General features: G+C 42.7%; 2 protein-coding genes across 6 annotated transcripts in view; one reads left to right on the top strand and one right to left on the bottom strand.

Moving 5' to 3' along the window:
* Nucleotides 1–5,068: 5,068 nt before the first annotated feature.
* On the top strand, nucleotides 5,069–25,087 carry MSH6 (mutS homolog 6). Of its 4 annotated transcripts, none has more exons than XM_070572733.1 (10): nucleotides 5,069–5,632; nucleotides 12,355–12,554; nucleotides 15,730–15,896; nucleotides 17,666–20,210; nucleotides 21,558–21,826; nucleotides 23,138–23,255; nucleotides 23,544–23,633; nucleotides 24,342–24,496; nucleotides 24,601–24,800; nucleotides 24,919–25,087. In XM_070572733.1, exons 1-10 carry the CDS (start codon nucleotides 5,373–5,375, stop codon nucleotides 24,998–25,000), a joined length of 4,086 nt encoding a protein of 1,361 aa, XP_070428834.1. In that variant the 5' UTR covers nucleotides 5,069–5,372; the 3' UTR covers nucleotides 25,001–25,087. The 4 variants fall into 4 exon arrangements, with proteins under 4 accessions (XP_070428834.1, XP_070428833.1, XP_070428838.1 ...); XM_070572732.1 differs by having other exon boundaries at nucleotides 5,258–5,752; XM_070572737.1 differs by having other exon boundaries at nucleotides 5,277–5,621.
* The window catches only part of FBXO11 (F-box protein 11), an 89,252-nt gene continuing 87,867 nt past the window's right edge, over nucleotides 25,054–26,438 (bottom strand). For both annotated transcript variants that reach the window (XM_070572738.1, XM_070572739.1), the window contains exon 23: nucleotides 25,054–26,378. In XM_070572738.1, the coding sequence (XP_070428839.1) occupies nucleotides 26,249–26,378 (130 nt within the window). In that variant the 3' untranslated portion in view covers nucleotides 25,054–26,248. The remainder of the gene's footprint in view (nucleotides 26,379–26,438) is intronic.

The following is a 26,438-nucleotide window of genomic DNA, read 5'->3' as shown; positions in this document are numbered from 1 at the left end:
ACTAGGCAAGAGGTTCCTAAACCTAAACCTCTGGTGTTGTTAATATCTCAGTACTTTCTTACCAAACCCCCTGGGCAAAAAGAAATACTTAAAAGTTCCACTTATTAACTTTTATGCCCCTACAACTTAATAAGCATTTGTGTTCTACCAATTTAGTAGCTGTTTAAAAAAATAATACATATAGGGGCCAGCCCGGTGGCGCAGCGATTAAGTTCGCACATTCTGCTTCTCGGTGGCCCGGGATTCGCCGGTTCGGATCCTGGGTGTGGACATGGCACCGCTTGGCAAAAGTCATGCTGTGGTAGGCATCCCATGTATACAGTAGAGGAAGATGGGCATGGATGTTAGCTCAGAGCCAGTTTCCCTCAGCAAAAAGAGGAGGACTGGTGGTGGTTAGCTCAGGGCTGATCTTCCTCAAAAAAATAAATAAATAAAAAATACATAAAATAATACACATAAATTAAAAGGAAAAATAATATTTTATTTCATTCTTAAATAACCCATACAAGGTAATGGGCTGGATGTGCCAGTTGGGTGCTGCACAACCTCTCAAACTTTGGGGTCAGATTTGGATACCAGTACCTTCATTCCACGTTAATTTTTCTCATAGTACTTGCTTTTTTTTTTTTTTTTAAAGAAGATTAGCCCTGAGCTAACATTTGCTGCCAATCCTCCTCTTTTTTTGCTGAGGAAGACTGGCCCTGAACTAACATCCATGCCCATCTTCCTTTACTTTATACGTGTGACTCCCACCACAGCATGGCTTGCAAAGCAGTGCCATGTCCGCACCAGGGATCTGAACCAGTGAACCCCGGGCCGCCAAAGTGCAACGTGCGCACTTAACTGCTGAGCCACTGGGCCGGCCCTACTACTTGCTTTTTATCACCAAAAAACGCCAAAAACTCAGCTTCGCAAATATATGATGTTGTGGAGATCCATTTAGAACCCCAGAATTAGTATAAAGATTATTTTAAGCTGAAGACATTTGACATTCAACAGATGCAGAAAGAAGCCTTTTCAGAGCTTCCTTAATCTGATTAAAAACAGCAACTTCTGAGAAATGAGGATGCCATAAATCTCCTCTCCGGAGAAGTTCTGTGGCCATGAAGAAGACAGAAAGACCACTTGTAGGTCCTGCCCGGTGGCACGGGGGTTAAGTTTGCATGTTCCACTTTGGCGGCCTGGGGTTTGCCAGTTTGAATCCTGGGTGTGGACATGGCACCCACCGCTTGGCAAGCTATGCTGTGACAGGCATCCCACATATAAAGTAGAGGAAGATGGGCATAGATGTTAGCTCAGGTCCAGTTTTCCTCAGCAAAAAGAGGAAGATTGGCAGCAGATGTTAGCTCAGGGCTAATCTTCCTCCAAAAAAAAAAAAACCACTTGTACCTGAATAAACAATTATCATAAATTTTCTGGTCTCTTGTTTGTTCTCCTAAAAACTCATTTATCTTTCCTAAAAAGCCTATTCATCCTTCCTATAGAAGCCTTCTTTTCCCCCTCACTTTCCCCAATAAGTTAGATATATAAACTCCAAATTCTAACTACCCCTTTGCATTACGCATCACTGAGCACCCCTGCATGTATTTGCATTGCATGCAAAATGAACTTGTTCTTTTCTCTTGCTAATTTGTCTTTTGTCAGTTTAATTCACAGGCTCCCAAAACTGAACCTAACAGGATAGAGGAAAGATTGTTTTTTCCTCCCCAACAATATCATCAAAAGCAATGTAGCACAATTTACTGGTGAAACTGTGAAGCACTTGAAGTTAGTAGTTTTGCGCAGTGTCTGACAGATGTCACTGAGTTTCCTTTGAAATTTAGAAATACCCCATGGCGCCCCTGTGAATTTGCTCTTGTTCCCTGGGGTATGTTGGTGCTCAGTTTGGGAACCATGACTCTAGCCTAAATCCCTATCAAGGTGATCGAATATAATGTACGAGTCCGCTGGGACTGGCATACTATAACTGCTTGTTTTCCCAGCAGTCTCCATCTCCTTGGGACGTGCGTGTCTGTTTCATGGCTGTATTTCCTGTGCCAACATTAGTGCCTGATACAAAGTAGGAACTCAGTTGAAGGAGGTGTCACATGAGCTTGGGGAGCTCAGGGGCAGAGCACACACAGTCAACTCTTGAGACATATTCCACCCTCGCCCACTCATGAGTCATCCCAGAGTAAATGGGTCCAGACGTTTAGATATAAATACCGCTAATTCCTGCTCTTTTGGCTCTTTTTTTCCTAGACTCTGTGCAGACCATACTCTCCCTAACTGCTCACTCTTTCTTCTGTAGAGAACAATACAGCTGAATTAGGTTACTGTTTATTTTACTACAGCCTATTCTCAACACAGCAATCCTGTCAGATCAGGCCATTCATCCGCTCGAAACCTGCAGTGGCTCCCCAGCTCACTAAGAGGCAAAGCCAAAAGTCCCAGGAGGGCTCGGATGGCCTGCCCCTTGCCTTTCCTCTCCAACCTCAGGTCCTACAGCCCCTGCCCCACCCCCCTCCCCACCCCGCTCATTCTCTTCCGGCCTCCTTGCTGTTCCCAAATCAAGGCGTTTGCTCTTCACTTAGAAACTGTCAACTTCTACCTGGAAGGCTCTTCTCTCCAACATGTGGAAACAGTTGAGACCACCCCAGGGAGAACAAGCAAAGGCTATCTTTTCAGAGCTTGATACAGCAAGGAGTCAGCCACCATGATGTGTGTTTGACAGCGACTCAAACGCGTTGCTACCGGGGTCACGTTTGGCTCCCTGGACTGGTTGCTGCAGGTATGGTTGCCTTCCTGAGCTGGTTGCTGCAGATTGAAGCCAAACCACAACCTCTGCAGCAATCAGTCCAGAAACCGAAGACCTCTGCAGCATTTGCCCCACAAGTGTCAGGACTTGGTCAATGACTGGTCAGCTTCTCTATTGTTTTGTCCCCACTTCCAACCCTGGACCAATCAGAGAAAGCTAGGTATGCTCGCCAAACCAATCAGAGGATGCTCTACTTCTAGTTGGCCCACCTCCAGCTTCCCCATGCCAACCACCTCCAATCACAGCGCACCTGAAGCCTTCCCTTTGTTTCCTATGAAGCTTTCCTACTCCTCTGCCTGCCTTTGAGTCTCTGCCAAATGGAAGAGATGGGACATGACTCGCTGTAGCAAGTGCTGAACACGCAGCTTGGTCTGTTTGTTCTTATTGGGTGTTCCTCATTCATTTCTACACACAGTGTGTGCCTTCTGGAGTTGGCTGGGTGATCTCACCTACCAAGGGATTGTGTGTTTGATGATTCTAGGATACGTGACTTCTTGTTTGATTCTTAATGAAGTTTGTGGGAGGCAGCTAACTGTAGCCTCCAAAATTTGGTCCTAAGTTAATATTGTTCCCATTAACAATGAGGAAACAAGTTCGGAGAAGTGAAGTTGCTTAGTTACCTGGCTGGTGGGCTGGGTGAGAGCCCAGGTCTCAGTCTACCTCTAAGCACGGGCTCATTCCCTCTGAGTCTCCATTTCCATTTTGTAAAACAGGAATAATATCGTATTAAGTTGAACTAAATGAAATAGGGCTTTTGTACATCAAAAAAAAAGGTTGAATATTGGCAATTTCATACAGTTCAACCTAATCCAACGTTGTTGTGCAGATTAAAATGAAATGATGATAAATTGAAGGCAGTATAACACTTCTGTTAATAATACAGGACTCCAGAAACAGCTTCCCAGGATTTAATTCCCTACTTCATCACTTTCTACTTGATTTTGGGCAAATTATTTTATTTATGTATTTTTTGAGGAAGATTAGCCCTGCGCTAACATGCATGCCCATCTTCCTCTAGTTTATACGTCGGACGCCTACCACAGCATGGTGCGCCAAGCGGTGCCCTGTCGGCACCGGGATCCGAACCAGCCAACCCAGGCTGCTGAAGCAGAACGTGCGCACTTAACCGCTGCGCCACCCGGCGGGGCCCTTGGGCAAATTATTTGACCCACCTGTGCCTCAGTTTGTTCAGCCATAAAGGGAGATATAACACAGGTCAACAATCCTTTACCTACAATTCTGAAATCCAAAACGCTCTGAAAACCAAAAGTTTTGTGGCAAATTCATTTGATAGCAATCTTGACCTGAGCTGACCTGAGGCTATTTATAATCTATATTTATCCCACTTAGCTTCAATAAGCATATGTTTTGCTGCAGAAATAATATGTTTGATTCCTGGGTGTTGCCCCAGACTCTGGGGGCGTCACATGTTACACTCATGGACGGAAGTGAGTACCTCTCAAATATATCTGGAACAGAGCTGATTTTATTACTTGCCTAGCGAAGGAGAACCGCGAGGCAGAACACCGCCTGCCGGAACAGAGCGAAGGGCTGATCTTAGATAGGCTTTGACTGAAACACAGCTCGTGCTGATCGGGGCCGGTTTCCGGGATTCTGGATTTCAGTTACCTTATCACATTCGGGATTAGGGCCAAAGAATTGTCAGTCCTTCCAGTTTCTTTCTTGAATTTGCAGAACAGGAACATTTTATCCACACCCTGTTACTTTTCTAAAATCTGAAAAATCTTGCATTCTGAGACACACCTAGCCCAGAAGGTTCAGATAAGGGACTGCTGTGGACCTTAAGTACTCCTCATAGGACTTGGAGAGGATTTACTTAATCTACGTAAAATGGTTGGACCGTTGCCTGGCAGAGGGAAACTGTGTGTAGCTGGCAGGCTTTGATCATAAACACGTAGAGGGCCTGCCGCTAGCATGCATTTAGCAAGCATTTACCGAGGGCCTCCTATGTGCAACGCTTTGCGAAGACACGTGAACAGGAGACCTGGTCAACTGCCGACTAAAGTCTGGATCCTTTATTTTCCGGTTCCTTGGCGGAAGCGCCCCGCCCCAGGACTTTTCCCGCAGGCGCTGGACGGCGTTTCTCCGCAAGGGCCGCCATCCGCGCCCCTTCGGCTCGCCCCCTGCGCGGGGCCGCTGGGCTCACGCGGTGCGTGCACCCGGCACAGACGGCCCCTAGCGCTCGCGGCGCCCGCTTCCGGCCGCGCTGTTCCAGTCCCGACCAGGCCCCCCACCCGGCGCCAGGGCGCCAGGCGCGCAGCCGTTCCCGCCGCGGGGCGTCGGGCAGGGGGCAGCGCGGGCAGCTGTCCCGCGCGGCCTGCCGGCCCCTCCCCTCACCACGTCGCCCGGCGCCCCGAGGGGGCGGGGCCGGACCAGCACCGCCCGCGACGCCGCCCGCGCAAGCCCAGGCGCCTGCTGATTGGCCGCTGCGGCCAATGTTCCTCCAGCGGAGCGCGCCTCCCCCCAGGTTTCCCGCCAGCAGGCGCCGCGCGGTAGATGCCGAGCGTTTAGCCGCTCGGTCCGACTGAGCGGTTGGGCCTCGCCGACCGTCGCGATGTCGCGACAGAGCACGCTGTACAGCTTCTTCCCCAAGTCTCCAGCGCTGAATAATGCCAACAAGGCCCCGGTCAGGGCCTCAGGGGAAGGTGGCGCCGCCGCCGCTGCCACCGGGGCCTCCCCTTCCCCCGGCGGGGATGCGGCCTGGAGCGAGGCGGGGCCTGGGCCCGGGCCCTTGGCGGGCTCCGCGGCGCCGCCTGCGGCGAGGAACCTCAACGGAGGGCTGCGGAGGTCGGCAGCAGCTGCGGTCCCCGCCAGGTCGGTGGGCGGGGGACGCGGGCCGAAGACGGAGGCACGGCGGTGGGGCGCATGCAGTCGGGGAAGGGAGGCTCGCCTCGGCACTGGAGGGCCCGGGGCCAGGCCCCGGGCTCGGAGGAGGTGGGGCTGCACACTTGGCTTCAAAGCGTAGGGGCTGAGGTTTTAGCACTGGGAGGGTGGATGTAGATTGTAAGCGGGGTAGGAGGAAAGAGGCTGCAGGAAGAAGGGCTGGAGAGGAGGGGAGACGCGCAGAGTTTGGAGGAAGAGGAGAGGCGTTCCGTCGGGTGGGGGGCTGGGTGGAGGAGAGGGCGTGCAAGCCGCTCCGGGTAGGGAGGAGAAAGGGGAGATGGGAGCACGGGGGGTGGGGCGAGGAGAGAAAGGAGCTTCGCCTGCTCCTAGCGGAGTGCGCACTCAGGCGGGGGAGGGGGTGGTGCCTGCCCGGGCGGGGGAGGGGTGGCGGGAAGAAGGAATGCCTCGGGGTAGGAGGAACGCCTGCAACCTGGAGGCTCTGGGGGCGCAGCGTGCAGCGAGTGGGATGCGAGGAGGAGGTTCCTCCTTCAGAGCTGGGTTAGTGAATTGCGGGTTCAGTAGACGTTAGGGGAACACACTCGATGTTTGGACGTGAACTTCGGACGCCAAGACGCTTTGGGGGTGGTGGGTCCTCGGCCTGGTGTGCGGGCTGTGGGGGAGGTGGGAGTCGGGGGTGGGCCGCGAACTGAGATTGCCGGGGGTGTGTCACACCGCAGACCAAGGGGCCTGATTGGTCCGAGTGAGGTTTGCCGCGCGGGGGCGGGGGGGAGGCAGAAAGTGCTGGGATCTGGGTTGGTCATCCCGTAGGTAGATAGCATACACACCAAAACAAGTGAAAAATTTAGAGGCTGCATTATTTTTGTCGAGTTGAAAAAAATGTTGTTTTATGCAGTAGTGCATCTTTTGTTGACGATTCTATGGGAGGATGGGGCACCGTAATTTTTTTGGAGTTGAGTGGGCCTCTAAAGGCCTTGATCTGGCCCGGGGCAAGGATGTATGGACGCAATTGTGGGGAAGCGTGCCCGGAGCTGTCGTCCTTGCTTTCTGGGCAGTTCGGTGCTGTCCCAGGGCTTGGCTAGCCTTTTGTCGGAGCAGCGGGCGACATTTTGAAAAGCTTGCATTTAGTGTATCACAGGTATTGTATTAGGCACAAAATGTAATGGTAGCCCTTTGAAAGGAGCCGTTTGAAGTAGAGGTTCAGAAAAAAACTGGTTCAAGATCAGAGAGTGGGTTAGTCGTTCTCAGTAGACGACTTCAAATGTCCTAAGTCTTAGATGTCCTGCAAATTTCTCAAACTTTGAAGTGTAATTTCAGTGTTTAACCGACGCTTTCAGGCAGTTTAACTGTATAGTTGTGAGAAGAGTGGCAAGATATACCTCCCCAGAATATGCCTCTTTCCCGTAAAGGTTATTTTGAGCTGATTATTTTTGAGAAACACAGGCGAAGCTCTGAAAACCGTGGAAGTTACTCTTCTGTAAGGGAAATGAACATTTATAAAGAAAATCTCCATTTGCAAGGGTGTCTCCGTCTTGGTAGCAGAAGGAGGACTCTAAATCACAAGGACCTCTTATTAATGGAGAAGGCCCTGGTTTAAGTCTGCATAACAACCATACGCTTGTTTACTGTGCTTTTCCTGGTAACCTCCCCTTAACACCCCCACACAGCAGTTTTCTTTTGTCTTTAGTTGGAGTTGGTATTTAAGATGGTGATTGGGGCTGTCTCTGACAGTTACTCAGTTTTCCTTAGTAGTGTTATTTCCTGTGAATACAGGAGATATACGTGTTAATAAACTTTTATTTTTCTCTTGTTAATCTTTTATTAGAGTGGGTCTCAGCCAAGAATTCAGAAGTGTAGAGGAAAAATATTTTTCCTCCCCTACATGTGCATCCTCTGTAACAGACAATTTTTTTCATAGTGAGAGAAGCACAATGTGTTATGATGTTTACTTATACATGAATTGATTCTTTCTGCATCCATGCTAAATAGATGTATTTATTGTATGGTTCTCTGTATTGAATAGCATGTGCTATTTTTTTTCCTGCTTTTTCTCCCCAAAGACCCCCAGTACATAGTTGTATATTTTAGTTGAGAGTCCTTCTAGTTGTGGCATGTGGGATGCTGCCTCAGCATGGCCTGACGAGCGAGCTGTGTCCTGTCGGCGCACAGGATCCGAACTGGTAAACCCCAGGCCACCGAAGGGGAACTTGCGCACTTAACCGCTGTGCCACCAAGCTGGCCCCAAGGTGGTGGTTTAGATTATGGAAGATGAGAGGAAGGAGCTGAGATGACATCAGCTTGAAGTAAATGGCTACAAGAAAAGTAGCAGGACGTGTGCCTTGAGCCTGCTTCTCAATACTGTATTTTTTCTGTAGTTTATTAAGATCATAATTGAGAGCTGTAAGCAAGGCTTCTGACCACTTACAAATTTTTTTCTAAACAAATCTTGGCTAGTTTATTTTTCACAATCTCATTTTAGTTAATTGTCTGTTGATTATGGGTGATGAGGACAGTAAAAATCTTTAAGTGTATGCCCTTGTCCCCATTCATAGACAAGGAGCGATGTGTCAGACCTGATGAATTTTTTTTTTTAAAGAGCCTTTAGGTAAAGGTAACTATCTGCTCTAGTTGTAGATGCCTTTCCTGAGAATTTTCATACGTTTAAACATTTATAGTAATACATTTTCCCAAATGATACCACACTTAATATACTACTAGTTAGTGTAAGAGAAAAGAGTTCAAGCTTTTTAAAAAGTATCAATGTGGACTCATAGTTTGACAGACCCAACTTTTTTCTTTTTTAAAGGAAGATTAGCCCTGAGCTAACTACTGCCAATCCTCTTCTTTTTGCTGAGGAAGACTGGCCCTGAGCTAACATCCATGTCCATCTTCTTCTACTTTATATGTGGAACGCCTGCCACAGCATGGCTTTTGCCAAGCAGTGCTGTGTCGGCACCCGGGATCCGAACCGGCGACCCCAGGTGGTCAAGAAGCGGAATGTGTGAACTTAACTGCTGCACCACTGGGCCAGCTCCAGACCCAGACCCAGCTTATTTTAATTGATAGAATTAAAAGATATAGTTAAAAAGAGGCTCAACTTGTCATAATTTGGAGGGTGGCAGCCTCTTTTTTTTTTTCCTTCTTTCCAAAACTCCCCGACTACATAGTTGTATATTCTAGTTGAAGGTCCTTCTAGTTCTTCATGTGGGACACCACCTCAGCATGGCTTGATGAGCGGTGCCAGGACCATGCCCAGGATCTGAACCGGCCAAACTCTGGGCCTCCGAAGCAGAGTGCATGAACCTAACCATGGAGCTGGCCCCAGTGGGAGCCTCTTTCAAGCTGACTTTTATGACTTTTTAACTTTACCTCAGAACTTTTGAAAACATTCTTTCATTCTGATGACAATTCTCAATTGTCCCTGCTTCAAGGCATAGAATTAAGCTGCTCTCCAAAGAACCCTGGTTTGTTTTAGGTTTCTTTTCTAATACTGTTTAGAAAATAGAAGCCAGTTTGGACGATAATTTATATGGTCACCCTAGACCTAGTGCCTAAGTGATGGGCCATGGTTACCCAAGCTGAAGGAAAAAACGGTGGATGGGCATAGGTACAGGTAGATGGGTACATATGATGGGAGCCCTTGGAATTGTTCTGATTACTTCTTTTTTCTCAGTAGTGCATTTAGTTATTTAAGGGTAGGGGAAGTCCGCTGTAATGGTCCACCTTGAGAGGTAGGTGCAAACACCGATAGTTTGATTTCTAAAGTCGGTTTGAGAGTGTTTTCACATCTGTGATGATTCAGTGTTTATAAAAACTCAACTTGTTAGACAAACTCAGTTTGTTTTATTGTTTGTAGAAGCAAATTCTAGCAATGCTTTGGTATTGAGTGATTTTTAAAAAGCAGCCAAAAATTTTGATTATAAATTTAGGGCACAACCAGTAATCTACAAGGTTATGGACTAAAGAGAAAGCAAAAATAATGTGATTTTAAGACAGAATTTTAAAGTTCTGTTCAATGTATATTTAGCTTTATTAAGTCATTTCTTATTTTAAAAAGACTTGTAAAATCATAAATGAATCTTATTTATACGTATATCCTAAGATAATTCCAATATTTATTTTGGCATTTCAGCTTGGGCTTTAGGAAGACCCAATGTGTTTTTTTTTTTCTTCCTCTCCCCAGATCCCCCAGTACATAGTTGTGTGTTCTAGCTGACGGTCCTTCTAGTTGTGGCGTGTGGGATGCTGCCTCAGCATGGCTTGATGAGCCGTGCTAAGTCTGCGCCCAGGATCCAAACTGGTGAAACCCTGGGCCGCCAAAGCAGAGTGCGCAAACTTAACCACTCGGTCATGGGGCCTCCCCTCTGGAGTTTTTCTTAATTGAGGATAGAAAGGAGCTTTTAGCAGGCAGGTGTGGCCATCTTACATTTTTTGCTTAAGAATTTTGATCTAGTCGTTTAGTTTCTCTGGAGCCCCTAAGACAACTGAGATTCCTACAAGTGCTTTATTTATGCCTCATCAGGCACAATAGAATTCCATTGGGTTTGGGGCATATTGCTCCCTTGAACTTGAAGTGTATGACCAAGATGTGCATTCTTGTCAGTCTTTGATGCACTAATTCCATTCTTGAGAATGTGTAACTTTTACAGATAAGTATGTAATGAAATAAGCTGGTGTCCAGTTGAGCCCTTCTTTAATCCTTACCCTCCAGGACTCAGTTCACACAAGCAAGAAAAACAAGTCATCTTCAGTTTTATAAACCAAGAACACTTTGTGAATCTCACTCCTTACTGGTCAGCCTCAGAGCTCATCTAGAGATATTTAATAATTTCAATACACTGAGGCGAACTGCCTCAAACCAGCCAGTGATGGGTCAAGGCTTCACTATGTACACACCAAAACCTTACTCAAGTCTCCATTTCTTAAGGGATTTAGTTGCCTTTAAGAAGGGCAGCCAGGCTTGAGATATGGGTATCCCTACCGGCCCCGCCTTCAGAAAAATCTGCCTTGGCCAGCACACAATTTGAAGCCTGATGTCTCAAGACTACGTGGCCAGAAATATCTTCCCGTGGGGAGACATGTTAATTAACATAATATATATTTGTCTGTTTGGCCAAGCTGAAAGTAAATGTTCAGACTCAGAAGTGATAATGTCTTTATAGACAAAGGTTATTTCTCTCCTTCAGCAGCAGAAAAAAAGTATAAATTAGGGTACTCTCTGATACTTAGGTAGCAAGAAAGCTTGTGGTTTTCTGATACCAGTGTGATGGGCCTTGTGGTTAAGTGGCTCCCTGGCCCGTGTTAAGGGAAAGCCTGCTTGACAATTAGGGAGACTTGTAAATAAACCATTCCACACAACCATAAGGGTCTTTGTCTCCTGTTAATTAATGGATATGTTAATAAGGAGGAAGCACTTGTGATAGAAGTTTCAGTTTTGCAGACACAGCTTCCTGTTTGAAGGTGACCTTTGTGGTGAGCTTGATAGTAATATTTATAAACTTGTGCAGGGCATTATAGATTTCTAAAAGTTGAGAGAAGAATGTATGTACCATAAAGGTCCTTAAGACAAGCACCAGCTGAAGTCATGCTCCTGTTCGTGTTTCTCTTCTAATTGTCTAGCCTAGGAGTTTCTATATTCCATTTTTGAAGAAAGGAATACTTGAATTTCATGATGGGCCTGAATAAGGTGGCCTCAACTGACTAATGATCACTATTTCAAAATACTGAAAATACTATTGTTTGTAATGTAGTTATTTTACTTTTGTAGTTATCCAATGAAAACCTTTAAGCAGGCTCAGGAAACCCTGGTATCTAGTGTGTGTGTGTGTGTATATATACACACACACACTCTCTCTATATATACACACACACTATATATATATGTACACTATATATATATATATATATATATATATATATATAAGTATCAGGTGTTGTGGCCTCTGTCACTGAGGAGCTCTTCTGTGGTCTAATTGTTAGCCAGATTCTTCTTCCCCCTCCCATTCTTAGGAAACCCTCAGGGCTAAATCAATTTTGGGGAAGATTCTCTGTTCTTGATTTTGCAGGCATATGTACTCTCTATTTTGGGCACATTAGGTGCTTAATCTGTTGACTTGAGTTTTTCCATAAAAATAGATTTTTGGGGGCCAGGGGGTAGTAATGTGCTAGGTAGCTTTTAGAGTGTTGGAATACATAGCTTAACTAGAAGCAGATTCCAAGCCAAGTCTAATGAGGTAATATTTAATATAATTAGCAAATTACATAGTTGGTATGTTTGATATTTTATTAATACTCTGGGTCATACCCTGTTCCTGATATATACCATAGTGTACTATAGGTGTGATTCACAAAATGAGTCTGTGTCTTTTTCCTGCCATCAGTGTTCTACCAGAATTCTGCTATAGTTTTTAAACTTTGAATGATTCTGAGAAATAATTTCTCACCTTAATACCAGAAGACATTATATTTATGTTTGTCTTAATAGTTAAATAAGCATTATAATAGTTGCTTAGACTTTTAAAAATGACTTGAACATCTGATTTTAAAAAACCATTAATTCTAGAATTTATGTGCTTGAATATTAATGCCAGAAGCCTTCAAAGGAGTCTTCCTTGGAATGGCTTATTTGTAGGTAATTGCCTTTAATGCAACTTAACCAAACATTAACCAACTTGTGTATTTCCTTTTGGCAACAGTTCTTGTGACTTCTCACCAGGTGATTTGGTTTGGGCCAAGATGGAGGGTTACCCCTGGTGGCCTTGCTTGGTTTACAACCACCCTTTTGATGGAACATTCATCCGTGAGAAAGGGAAGTCCGTCCGAGTTCATGTACAGTTTTTTGATGACAGCCCAACAAGGGGCTGGGTTAGCAAAAGGCTATTAAAACCATATACAGGTAAGAGAGTCACTCTGCAGAGAGAGAGAGAGAGTGAGAGTGTGTCTTTGTGTGAGTCTGAAAGCGCACGCATGCTGACGTGCACATGCGCACCAGTGTCAGTCTCCCATACAGTGAAATTAAATGTATTTTACTCCAATAATTTGCAGGAGTGGTGTGATGAAAGCTTTTCGCATGGGAAAAGGATAAGATGCAGCTGGTCTTTATAGCCTGTTTGTTGTGTGGAGTGATTTTTGCTTTTGAGTGCGACTTAACAGCATTATCAAATATCATGCCCTTAAAGGAAAAAGGATCTTGTGATTGGATCTCATGATTTGGACCAAAATACCAAATTCAGACACAAAAAGGGTACATTAAACAGTCTCCCCATCTTAAAAGACCCAAAGAAAGGCAGTGCAGTCAGGATACGTAGCATATAGATCAATGACATTCTCTAGGACCGATTGAGATGCATGCACCCTGGCCTTCAGAATCCTCACCTGTGAGCGTATCTGACTTGAGTTTCACATCAGACTTCTGGAAGGGGTAACTTGCTCTTTTCCAGGCCCAGCCTTATTTATCACCGGCATAGCAGTCCTGCATGTGTAGCTTCACTTGGGCTAGGTGCACCCTGTCAGTCTCTTATGCAGCGCGCAGTATGATTGCAGGATACAGTGCCTGTACACCCAACCATGGGAACAAGTCCTTGTCCATTATCCTCAGACTCTCCAGGGTAGGACATTGTTGAACTCAATGTTTTGCAATCAGAATAAGGGTCAGTTTCCCAGAAGTTTCTGGGAATCATGCCTTTTGGTCGTAGTGCTCATCCTGCAGGGTGGGGAGGACACACCTGAAGAAAATTAAATCTCACAGAAATCTGATAGGGCAGGATCAGGAAATTTGGTTTTGTATTCTCCACTAATTTGCTGTATAATTTTGGCCAGCCAAAGTAACTTATTTTCTGATATTGTTTACTCATATATAAAATGAGAGAGTTGGACCAGATGATAAATGAGGTCTTTTTCCAGGACTAATTTTGAGATTCTAAACAAGGCTTTGGTAAAATGGCTTTTAAAAGACCAAAAAAAAAGTTAACACTTATTGTTGTCTATTTTATAAAGTCACCCCTGTTTATACTGCTCTGCCTTTTAAATTTCCAAATTGTTGGAGTACATGTATGTGAATAAGTTAGCAGAGGCATGGATGAAAAAAAGTAGAGTTTACATCAGGGGCTTTTGGGAGTGATGTCACTAGATAGGTGGGGGACGAATGCAGCTGCAGCAGGCACTTTGGGGAAAGTTCAGAGCCACGCTCTAAATGATTTTTTTTTTTTTAAGATTTTATTTTTTTTCCTTTTTCTCCCCAAAGCCCCCCGGTACACAGTTGTATATTCTTCGTGGTGGGTCCTTCTAGTTGTGGCATTTGGGATGCTGCCCCAGCGTGGTTTGATGAGCAGTGCCATGTCTGTGCCCAGGATTCAAACTGACGAAGCACTGGGCCGCCTGCAGCGGAGTGTGCAAACTTAACCACTCGGCCATGGGGCCAGCCCCTAAATGATTCTGATTGTTAAAATTTGTAGCTTTGGTGCAGCTCTTTAGAGAAATGGGAGGTTGCTGCTTTATTTTTGGCAGCCCATAAAAGTCACTCATTCTGTGGAAATTTAGGATGCCCTATTAGTTTTAGTATACAGAAAGAAGGAAATAACTTAAGGTTTGTATCTGTTAAATTTAGACAAATTCATTGTTTTCTTTTTTTTTTGAGGAAGATTAGCCCCGAGCTAACATCTGCCGCCAGTCCTCCTCTTTTTGCTGAGGAAGACTGGCCCTGAGCTAACAGCCGTGCCCATCTTCCTCTACTTTATACGTGGGATGCCTGCCACAGTGTGGGCTTGAGTTAGGGGTGTGTAGGTCCACATGAGGGATCCGAACCAGGGAACCCCGGGCCGCCAGGGCAGGACATGAGAACTTAACCGCTGCACCACCAGGCTCGTCCCCATTGTTTTCTAATTACAGTTATGTTTGGGCAGAAGAGAACAGAGACATTCCTAGTTAGCCTCTTGGAAAAGAACTAAACAATTTTGTACCATTAGACTTGTGATCTTCTGTATCTAAACTTTTGCTCAGTTTATAGAAGTGTCATTTTAATATTACAGCTGTTTTAAATCAAATGAATAAAGTAAGAGTTTTACTTTAAAGCAAAGCAAGTCATTTTGATGCAGCTGTTTTGGGAAAAACACATTAACAGTCTTAACTGGGTTATCCTCCCAAAATATTAGAGTCCCTTACAATAGGTTTTTTGTTTGTTTTGTTTTATTTCATATAGCCTATCTAACTGCCTTGGGGACAAACTTAGTTTTAATATCATAGCTTCATTTTTTTTTTTTTTTGAGGAAGACTAGCCCCGAGCTAACATCCATGCCCATCTTCCTCTACTTTATATGTGGGATGCATACCACAGCATGGCGTGCCAAGCGGTGCCATGTCCGCACCTGGGATCCAAACCGGTGAACCCCAGGCCGCCAAATTGGAACGTGCGAACTTAACCGCTGCACCACCAGGCCGGCCCCATATCATAGCTTCATTTAGTCTTTGCTTTCCTTAAGTAATTTTTTTTTGAGGAAGATTAGCCCTGAGCTAACATCCGCCGCCAATCCTCCTCTTTTTGCTGAGGAAGACTGGCCCTGAGCTAACATCTGTGCCCATCTTCCTCTGTTTTATGTGGGATGCCTGCCACAGCATGGCTTGACAAACAGTGCTTAGGTCCGCACCTGGGATCTGAACCAGCGAACCCCAGGCCGCCGAAGCAGAACATGTGAATTTAACTGCTGTGCCACCAGGCTGGCCCTTAAGTAATTTTTTTCAAAAGGGTCTCAAATTCCTTTTACATTTCATGCCGCACCTGAAGAGGTGTGCCTTGCCTGTTTAGGGCCACAGTCCCTGGTCATTGAAGAGAGCCGAAGTGGTTCTGGGTGACCCAACAGTTAAGACAACTTCAAGGAGGTAAAATAGTAATTTCAGTTTCACTGAAAATTCCTTTCTTGTGGGCTTTATTGGTCTGTCTATATCAATCAGAAATAATGGGACATTAAAAATTATACTTGATTGTTGTCATTCTTGTTCATTAGGACACGTGTTGTAGGTTGAGCCAACTATCCAGCTAACAGTCCTTGTTTATAAATATATATATGTATTTTTAGGTTCAAAATCAAAGGAAGCCCAGAAAGGAGGTCACTTTTACAGTGCAAAGCCTGAAATACTCAGAGCAATGCAACGTGCAGATGAAGCCTTGAATAAAGACAAGATTAAGAGGCTTGAATTGGCGGTGTGTGATGAGCCCTCAGAACCAGAGGAGGAGGAGATGGAGGTGAGACATTGCAAACAATTGTTATTTCTGTTAAGAGAGTGATGGTAAAAAAAGAAAGGGGGGGGGTCATATTAAAGTGATATTCTTTTATTTATATATTTGCATATATATCCACTTTAGTACTCATACACACATACATCTGTACTTCCCTGGACTGTAGGTTCTTAGATTACTTAGCACTGCAGTAGCTGGGGACCCCATTTTTTTTTCCTTTTTCTCCCCAAAGACCCCCGGTACATAGTTGTGTATTCTTCGTTGTGGGTCCTTCTAGTTGTGGCATGTGGGACGCTGCCTCAGCGTGGTTTGATGAGCAGTGCCATGTCCGTGCCCAGGATCTGAACCGACGAAACACTGGGCCGCCTGCAGCGGAGTCCGCGAACTTAACCACTCGGCCACGGGGCCAGCCCCCTGGGGACTCCATTTTACTTAAGTTCTCAAGCCTGCTGGCAGGCACATGGTCTAAGAGGTAGTACCATTTTGGTAACAAGTGGAGAGCTAGGGACAATAAGGACATGGTGATAAAATTGACCATGGTGTCTGTTAGTAAACTTATATATGAGGATGTGGTCAGGCCCTGGAAATTAATTATCCAGTTTTATGCTCTATTACTTTTTGTTGTATTTTGGCTTGATAAGAATAGAGCTTGAGTAACCTTGAAATAAAACCTTGGTTTTAAATGTTAATGGTTACCTTTTTTTTTGAGGAAGATTAGCCCTGAGCTAACATTTGCTGCCAATCCTCCCCTTTTTGCTGAGGAAGATTGGCCCTGAGCTAACATCCATGCCCATCTTCCTCCACTTTATGTGGGACGCCTGCTACAGCATGGCTTGTCAAGTGGTGCTCTGTCTGCACCCAGGATCCAAACTGGCGAACCCGGGGCCACCCCACCAAAGTGGAACATGTGAACTTAACTGCTGCGCCACCAGGCCGGCCCCAGTGGTCACTACTGAGTGAATTAAAAATCTTGTTAAGGAAATGAACAAATAATTGGTTCATTTAAAACATTGTCATTCTCTAATTTAGTAAATTAGCTATGTACTTAAAACAGATTTCATCTATAGCTAAGCTTGATTTTAGGTTTTACTGTATTGTCTTATAGATGAGATACGGAATAAGCAAGTTAATATGATGAGTAGTATAAGAGAAGTGAAAGAAAAGTTTTTAATCTTACTTTTGAAGTTGAGACCAGGGATCGTCACATTAATCAGGTTTAGAACTGGATGGTGACTATAGAGATCATTTGGCCTCATACTACTTTACATGTGAGGGAGTGTCTTGCCAAAGATGATACAGCTCGTTTGTGGAAGAGCAGGGGCTAGAACCTGTATAGACTGCTTACAGCCTTATACTAAAGAATTTATAAAATGGTAAACTTCATAACATGTCCATCTGTAACAAGAGGAGAGGTGAGCCTGGAAGAAAGATGACAAAGGGATATTGATTTAAAGTTGGTTCATTTCCACAGCTGCCTGTTAAGAGGCCATCACCTATGGGTATTTGTGATGTATGGTCATGTTAATAGCTTCACCACTATGTATGTATAAGATAAAACTCGTGACAGAATCACTTAATCCTGTAGTGTGATACTTGTTTTAATTTTAGGTGAAACTGAAATTGATATTTCTTGAGAAAGAAAATAGTTTCTCATTTCTGGAGGTGGGTTATTCTCTTGGTATATGAAGTTGCAGCATACTGAGAGATACTCCAGGGCAATATTGTAATTTTCCAAATTTTGCTTTGTTCTTAAATACTCCTTTCTTGCCTGCCAGGTAGGTGCAACTTACGCATCTGATAAGAGTGAAGAAGATAATGAAATTGATAGTGAAGAGGAAGTACCACCTAAAGTGCAAGGATCTAGGCGAAGTAGCCGCCAAATAAAGAAACGAAGAGTAATATCAGACTCTGAAAGCGACATTGGTGGCTCCGATGTGGAATTCAAGCCAGATGCTAAGGAGGAAGGAAGCAGTGATGAAATAAGCAGTGGAGTAGGGGATAGTGACAGTGAAGGCCTGGACAGCCCTGTCAAAGTTGTTCCAAAGCGGAAGAGAATGGTTACCGGAAATGGCTCTCTGAAAAAGAAAACTTCAAGGAAGGAAATGCCTTCAGCCACCAAACGAGCAACTAGCATTTCATCAGAAACCAAGAGTACTTTGAGTGCTTTCTCTGCCCCTCAAAATTCTGAATCTCAAGCCCACGTTAGTGGAGGATGTGATGATGGTAGTCGCCCCACTATCTGGTATCATGAAACATTAGAATGGCTTAAGGAGGAAAAGAGAAGAGATCTGCACAGGAGGCGACGTGATCATCCTGACTTTGATGCATCCACACTCTATGTGCCTGAGGATTTTCTTAATTCTTGTACTCCTGGGATGAGGAAGTGGTGGCAGATTAAGTCTCAGAACTTTGATCTTGTCATATTTTATAAGGTGGGGAAGTTCTATGAGCTGTACCATATGGATGCCCTTATTGGAGTCAGTGAACTAGGTCTGGTATTCATGAAAGGCAACTGGGCTCATTCTGGTTTCCCTGAAATTGCATTTGGCCGATATTCAGATTCCCTGGTCCAGAAGGGTTATAAAGTAGCACGTGTGGAACAGACCGAGACCCCAGAAATGATGGAGGCAAGATGCCGAAAGATGGCACATATATCTAAGCATGATAGAGTGGTGAGAAGGGAGATTTGTAGAGTCATTACCAAGGGTACACAGACCTACAGTGTGCTGGAAGGTGATCCCTCTGAGAACTACAGTAAGTATCTTCTTAGCCTCAAAGAAAAAGATGATGATTCTTCTGGCCATTCTCGAGTGTATGGTGTATGCTTTGTTGACGCCTCACTGGGGAAGTTTTTCATAGGTCAGTTTTCAGATGATCGCCATTGTTCCAGGTTTAGGACTCTTGTGGCACACTATCCTCCAGTGCAAGTCTTGTTTGAGAAGGGAAATCTCTCAATGGAAACTAAGATGATTCTGAAGGGTTCATTATCCTCTTCTCTTCAGGAAGGTCTGATACCAGGCTCCCAGTTTTGGGATGCAGCCAAAACTTTGAGAACTCTCCTTGAAGAAGGATATTTTACAGAAAAGTTGAATGAGGACAGTGGAGTGATGTTACCCCAGGTGCTTAAAGATATGACCTCAGAGTCTGATTCTGTTGGGTTGACACCAGGAGAAAAGAGTGAATTGGCCCTCTCTGCTCTAGGTGGTTGTGTCTTCTACCTCAAAAAATGCCTTATTGATCAGGAGCTTTTATCAATGGCTAATTTTGAAGAGTATATTCCCTTGGATTCTGACATGGTCAGTGCTACAAGACCTGGTGCTGTCTTTACTAAAGCCAATCAGCGAATGGTGCTAGATGCTGTGACATTAAACAATTTGGAGATTTTTCTGAATGGAACAAATGGTTCTACTGAAGGGACACTGCTGGAGAAGATTGATACTTGCCATACTCCCTTTGGTAAGCGGCTCCTAAAGCAGTGGCTTTGTGCCCCACTCTGTAGCCCTTATGCTATCAATGATCGTCTAGATGCCATAGAAGACCTCATGGTTGTGCCTGATAAAATCTCTGAGGTTGTAGACCTTCTAAAGAAGCTTCCAGACCTTGAGAGGCTACTCAGTAAAATTCATAATGTTGGGTCTCCCCTGAAGAGCCAGAACCACCCAGATAGCAGGGCTATAATGTATGAAGAAACTACATACAGCAAAAAAAAGATTATTGATTTTCTTTCTGCTCTGGAAGGATTCAAAGTAATATGTAAAATTATAGGGATTATGGAAGAAGTTGTTGATGACTTTAAGTCTAAAATTCTTAAGCAGGTCATAACTCTGCAGACAAAAAATCCTGAAGGCCGTTTTCCTGATTTGACTATAGAACTGAATCGATGGGACACAGCCTTTGACCATGAAAAGGCTCGAAGGACTGGACTGATTACTCCCAAAGCAGGATTTGACTCTGATTATGACCAAGCTCTTGCTGACATAAGAGAAAATGAACAGAGCCTCCTGGAATACTTGGAGAAACAGCGCAGTAGAATTGGCTGTAGGACCATAGTCTACTGGGGGATTGGGAGGAACCGTTACCAGTTGGAAATTCCAGAGAATTTCATCACTCGTAATTTGCCAGAAGAGTATGAGTTGAAATCCACGAAGAAGGGCTGTAAACGATACTGGACTAAAACTATTGAGAAAAAGTTGGCTAATCTGATAAACGCTGAAGAACGGAGAGACGTATCATTGAAAGACTGCATGCGGCGACTATTCTATAACTTTGATAAAAATTACAAGGACTGGCAGGCTGCTGTAGAGTGCATCGCAGTGTTAGGTAAGACTTTAAACAAGCTTATACCTAAGGCTTTGGTTATAATGCCCTTTGTCGCAGTTGTGCATTAAGATTTAAATCCATTGCAGAGTCCCCATTGATGCATATCCCTAAACACAAGTAACAAGGTATATAGCCTGACAAATACATACTTGTTTCCTCACTAGGCAAAATGACTAGGTTTCCTATAAGCAATTTAAGTTGTTTACTGGAAACTTAATTATTAGTAGCCCTCTGGCCTTTCTTCAGTCTTGAATAACTGAACAAAAGATTGATGTAAGATTTTGTTTGAGATCAAATTTCCTTTTTTCAATTGAATTTTTAGTATTTGATAAATACTGTTTTTAAGCTTCTATTTTTTCATTACACACTAATTTAAAACTATCCTTTGACCCATTACTTTTTATTGTAATCTTTGCATTCTTTTACTCTTTCTGCATTTTATTGAGTACAGTATCAGTGCTGTATTTCAGTGAATCTCTTTACGTGTATACTTCAAAAGATTTTCATCTTTTTTCTCTTAGCCCAAATCGTCACACTTGCCTGTAATTGATTTCTAAGAGCCCTAATTTATGTCTGTAATTTGGTAACCCCTTGAGCTTCATAAATAATTTCCTTTTTCTTTAAATTTAATGGCCAACTTATTTGGAGCCTCTCAGTTTGTTTTTTTGTGTTTTAAAAATACAGCGACTGTAGTTTACCCAAATTTACAACAGAACTATTTTGATCTGAACACAGCTATCTAGAATAGAATAGCATCCTTCTGTTCGAGTGTGCCATGTTAATTCCTTAAACCAATACAGCTTCAAACAATAAGGAGAGTAATTTAAAATCCTCCCCTCAGCTTAGGTGTTCAAAATTGGTGATTTTATTTTCTTATTAAGATTGTATTATATCAGTGTGCCTATCGTTAGAATGTTCTGCTTCTCCTAAGATGGGTTAGCTCCAGGATTATACCAAGTAAGAGAGATTAATCAATACAGCATCTTTCTGCTGTATCTTTTAGCTTGCCCATAGCATTCTTCTGGTCCAGATGTTAGGGGGCTAAGTCTTTGAGGGGAGAGATTCTTGGGCTGAAATTGAAAGTTATTTCTCCTTTCACTACAAGTGCTATAATGAAAACATGTAAAACACTCTGATGACTTATTTTCAGTAAATGAATGAATGCATTAAAGCATTTTATGTATTGTGCAGTTGGTTATGATGATGTCACTAATAAGAGTGCCTACTGTTAGGAAAAGGCTGCTATGTCTAAAAAGCAAGTAGAACACACTTGGAAGACTTTCTGTAGAAGTTGTGCTTAGAAACCTCAAAAATGATGAGGCCTCACTTTAATCTTCTCTTTAACAGATGTCTTATTGTGCCTCGCTAACTATAGTCGAGGGGGTGATGGACCTATGTGTCGTCCACTGATTCTGCTGCCAGAAGAAGACACTCCTCCCTTCTTATACCTTAAAGGATCACGCCATCCCTGCATTACGAAGACTTTTTTTGGAGATGACTTTATTCCTAATGACATTCTAATAGGCTGTGAGGAAGAAGAGGAGGAAAATGGCAAAGCTTACTGTGTGCTTGTTACTGGACCAAATATGGGGGGCAAGTCTACACTCATGAGACAGGTAAACTGACCCTTAAGGCTTTATTATAGGAAGTCATTTGTAACACCTAAAAAATGACTTACATATTTAGACCAACCTTTTTCCAGATAGCATACAAATTACATAGAACTCAGTCACTGACTTTTTAGGAAACAAAGGGAAACTCCTTGTGTTGTAAAATTGAGAATTGTATTTACCTCATTGGTCAAATATCTGCCTGATATTAAGGGAAGTATATGTTAAAACGGTGAGGGAGGTTTCAGGTCATGATTTCTTTACAAACTCTTTGACTTGACTGAATTCCTTTCCTCTGAAGGTACACATATTCATAATGAATGAAAATTATGCAAATATTACAGGTTCGTCCTCAAACTCATTTGTAGGAAACTTGCTTAAAAAAGAATCATGGCAGGCGCAGCGGTTAAGTGGTTAAGTTCGCATGATCTGCTTTGGCGGCCTGGGGTTCACTGGTTCAGATCCCGGGTGCAGACATACAAACCACTTATCAAGCTGTGCCATGGCAGGCATCCCACATATTAAAAAAAAAAATAGAGGAAGATGGGCAGCAGATGTTAGCTCAGCGCTAATCTTCCTCAAAAAAAAAAAAAAGAAAAAAAAGAAAAAGAATCATGGCAGACTTACTCAGAAAGGAAAGCAAATAAAATTCATGACGTAGTAACTCTTGGGAGCTGCTTTTAGGGAAGACAATAAATGTGTCTTACCTTTATACCAGGGGTTGACCAGCCAGTAGGCTAAATATGACTTTTTACATATTTATAGGGTTGTAAAATTTTTAAAAAAAGATATGTGACAGACCTTAGGCCCTTGACAGAGAACGTTTGCTGACCTCCTTGGGGCCCCACCACCAATATTATATTTCGGTTCGCCAAATTTGCTAACTAGAGAGAGGCAGTATAGTGTAGTACAGTGGTTTTCAACTTTGTATTTTTTAATCAAAATCACCTGGAAAGCTAAACAACAACAAAAAAAGTACACACAGTAGTCTTAGAGCTCCTAAGTGATTCTACTATGTAGCCAGGGTTGAGAATTAGTAGTGTATTAGGTTAGTATACAGGCTCTGAGGTTTTAAGCCCATTTAGGCCCCTAAGCCTTTGCCTTTATAGGCCTCACTTTTCCTATTTAAGATAGTGAAGATTGTTTTTTAGAGTGCCTGACTCCTACATAATGCTTCTTCAGAAAGATAAATAAATGTTTATTAGCTTGGCTTATTATCTGTCTTACGGATATATGCATATGTCTCTGTCTCTTTATATATCTCTGTTCTTCTTTAATACCAGCCATAAAAGACCTTTTTCCTCCCTCATTCAACAGGCTGGCCTATTAGCTGTAATGGCCCAGATGGGTTGTTATGTACCTGCTGAAGTGTGTAGGCTCACACCAATTGATAGAGTCTTTACTAGACTTGGTGCCTCAGACAGAATAATGTCAGGTGAGTCTCCCCCCCAAGCCTGCATTTGACAATTCATTTCTATATTTTAAATGATAAATACATCTGCCTCTAAATTTGTATGAGCCATTTAAATTTGATGTTTGTTGTACAAACAAAGCAGAATGCTTTCAGAGTTGCAAACATTACTTGTAGCATTTAAAATGCAAGATTTAACCTTTAGTACCACTGAGTAGTTCATGATAGATTCAAATTATATGAACCTAAAAGATGAATCTACTGTTAAGGATTCTTAAAACATCACCCATTTGTGATTTTTTTTTTTTTTAGGTGAAAGTACATTTTTTGTTGAATTGAGTGAAACTGCTAGTATACTTACACATGCAACAGCACATTCTCTGGTGCTTGTGGATGAATTAGGTAAGATATTAAAATTTCTTTCTTTCTTTTTATTTTTGAGGAGGATTAGCCCTGAGCTAACTACTGCCAATCCTCCTCATTTTTTTGCTGAGGAAGACTGGCCCTGAGCTAAGATCCATGCCCATCTTCCTCTACTTTGCATGTGGGACACCTACCAGAGCATAGCTTTTGTCAAGTGGTGCACCAGGGATCTGAACCGGCAAACCCCAGGCCACCAAGAAGCGGAACGTGCGCACTTAACCACTGTGCCACTGGGCCGGCCCTAAAATTTGTATTGGAAGGATATCTCTAAAACATTAGGACAAAAAATAATTTTCTGGAACATGGTCTGAAGGACAACTCTTAAAAGAAAAACAAGAATATGAATGTACTCACCTGTGTGCCAGGGACCCATACTTACAGATGAGATAATATGAAAGGTCTTTATTAACTTCTTAATCCTATTAAAATTGTTACTATCCAATAAGTATTGTCATTATCCTCATATTATAATGACAGTAAGATCAGTGCTACTTATTAGGAGGTACTCTTGGTAAGGAGACCTGGTTATCTAAACAGGGCCCATTTACAGAAGGCTTTTCTATGTATTAACTGATGTTACTTTTCTACCCTCCCCCCTCCTTTTTTGCATTCCTTTGTAAGGGTACATCCTTTTTGGTATAAGGCAGATCGTATAATATATAGTTTATGTGTATTTTACTTTTACAGGAAGAGGTACTGCAACATTTGATGGGACAGCAATAGCAAATGCAGTTGTTAAAGAACTTGCTGAGAATATAAAGTGTCGTACACTGTTTTCTACCCACTACCATTCATTGGTTGAAGATTATTCTCAAAATGTTGCAGTGCGCCTAGGACACATGGTATGTGCAAATTGTTTATTCAAAAGTTGTTTAGGTGTTTGAGGGAGTCAAGTTGGGTACTTGCATTGCTAGCACATGAATATAACTAATAAAATTCTTTTTAGGCATGTATGGTAGAAAATGAATGTGAAGATCCCAGCCAGGAGACTATTACCTTCCTCTATAAATTCATTAAGGGAGCTTGTCCTAAAAGTTATGGCTTTAATGCAGCAAGGCTTGCGAATATTCCAGAGGAGGTTATTCAAAAAGGACATAGAAAAGCAAGAGAATTTGAGAAGATGACTCAGTCACTGCGATTATTTCGGTAATTATAATTGGATATGACTTTGCCATGCAGCTGATCTTATTAAAACAGTAAACAGGGATGGCATGATGCACTATGAGACAAGTGAACCTTAACTTTTCTTTCTTCTTTTTTTAAGGGAAGTTTGCCTGGCTAGTGAGAGGTCATCTGTAGATGCTGAAGGTGTCCATAAGTTGCTGACTTTGATTCAGGAATTGTAGACTACATTGGAAGCTTTGCATTGACTTGACAAAGGTGGTAAATTCAGACAACATTATGATCTAATAAACTTTATTTTTTAAAAATGACCATTTTTCCATTTTCTTTCTAGGAAATTAAACCCTTTTAATTCTTATCTACCTTCTACATAATGGTTATTGAATACTCCACAATATATTAAGTCTAGATGTTATGGTACATGCATACACTTTCAGGCTGTTTATACCCACTGTCACCAATACACATAAATGGGGGTAAGGGGAAGCTATGAAACTGTATAGGGCTGTATATATACTTGTCTCAGCTTAATGCAGGAAATTGTTTTAATTTCCAGCAGTTTGTCTAAACTGTTCAAAAAAAAACTATGAACAGAGTTCAAATACAGGACTGTTTTGAAGAGACTTTCTGAAGTGTACTTTAAAACATAGTAGTTTTTACCTTTCACAAAACTGAGTTACAAGAATACTTTTGTTTTACAGTGCATCCCTTCCTAGGAAGTCTCATTAAAACACTCACTTTTTCTAGGGGTGATTTTGAATGCTGCACAGGGAAGGGAAGGAAATAAGTCTTAACTTTTCTTAAAGGATACCAGAAACATTGCTGGATATAATTTAAGATTAGTGTTTTCTCTTTCATAGAAAGAACGTACATACTGGGACATGAGTACAGTTACAGCAAGTCTAGGTGTGCTAACAAAACAGGGCACATTCAAGTACAATAAGATTTTGCTTGAAATTAAAAACAAAACTACATGAGATTAAAGCATTAAAATCATATTTCTCAATCTGAATACATGTTAAAAAAAATCAAAAGAAACGCAGAAGTGCTAGCTCACATTTTTACCATATTACAAAAGCAATTGGTACCCATGTCCATAAAGGCAGCAACAAAGCTGCTTGTCTATTGAAGAGTACTACTGCAAATTGGACTGCATTCAATGCTAGTTGTAAAAACACCAGCTTTTTTTCAGAAGTTGGTATCTGTACAAAATTGCAGCTTATTTTCTTCACTTCTGTCCCTTCAAAAGTCTTTACACAGTAATGCTAAAACACCCAGCTTTGAGATCCTGAGTCAATATATTGCCACTTTCTTTTTGGTAGCTTGAGCTTCATAGTGTCAACTGACCTCGTGTATCCATTTTTAATACAGTCTCTTCCTGTAGCATGGGCAAATATTTTAAATCTTCTTCCAAAAAAAATGTTTTAAGTTATGATGTTAGAATGGCAGGACATTTTCTTTAGGGAAGGAATTCAGTTGTGCTGCAATGTATTAGATTCTATAGGTGGAGCAGAGTCATATAGTGTGTCTGTATCATGTGTAGGCTCACCAGCTAATGTACAAGGATTAGACAGTGTTCCAGCACCACAGTCACAGAAAAACCTAAAGCAAAATGAAAACCCAAAAATTAGGAAAGTGAAGGGGGAAAATAATTGGGAAATA

Source organism: Equus przewalskii, chromosome 14, assembly GCF_037783145.1.
Source record: "Equus przewalskii isolate Varuska chromosome 14, EquPr2, whole genome shotgun sequence".
NCBI lineage: Eukaryota > Metazoa > Chordata > Mammalia > Perissodactyla > Equidae > Equus > Equus przewalskii.
This window is presented reverse-complemented; position numbering and strand designations above follow the sequence as displayed.

What these genes read in the sequence shown, in the direction of transcription:
- MSH6 (XM_070572732.1), top strand. Translation starts at nt 5,373, where the DNA reads ATGTCGCGACAGAGCACGCTGTACAGCTTCTTCCCCAAGTCTCCAGCG. An exon ending in AGAGTGCATCGCAGTGTTAG is followed by an intron (nt 20,211 to 21,557) that starts GTAAGACTTTAA and finishes TCTCTTTAACAG; the next exon opens with ATGTCTTATTGTGCCTCGCT. An exon ending in CTCAGACAGAATAATGTCAG is followed by an intron (nt 23,256 to 23,543) that starts GTGAGTCTCCCC and finishes TTTTTTTTTTAG; the next exon opens with GTGAAAGTACATTTTTTGTT.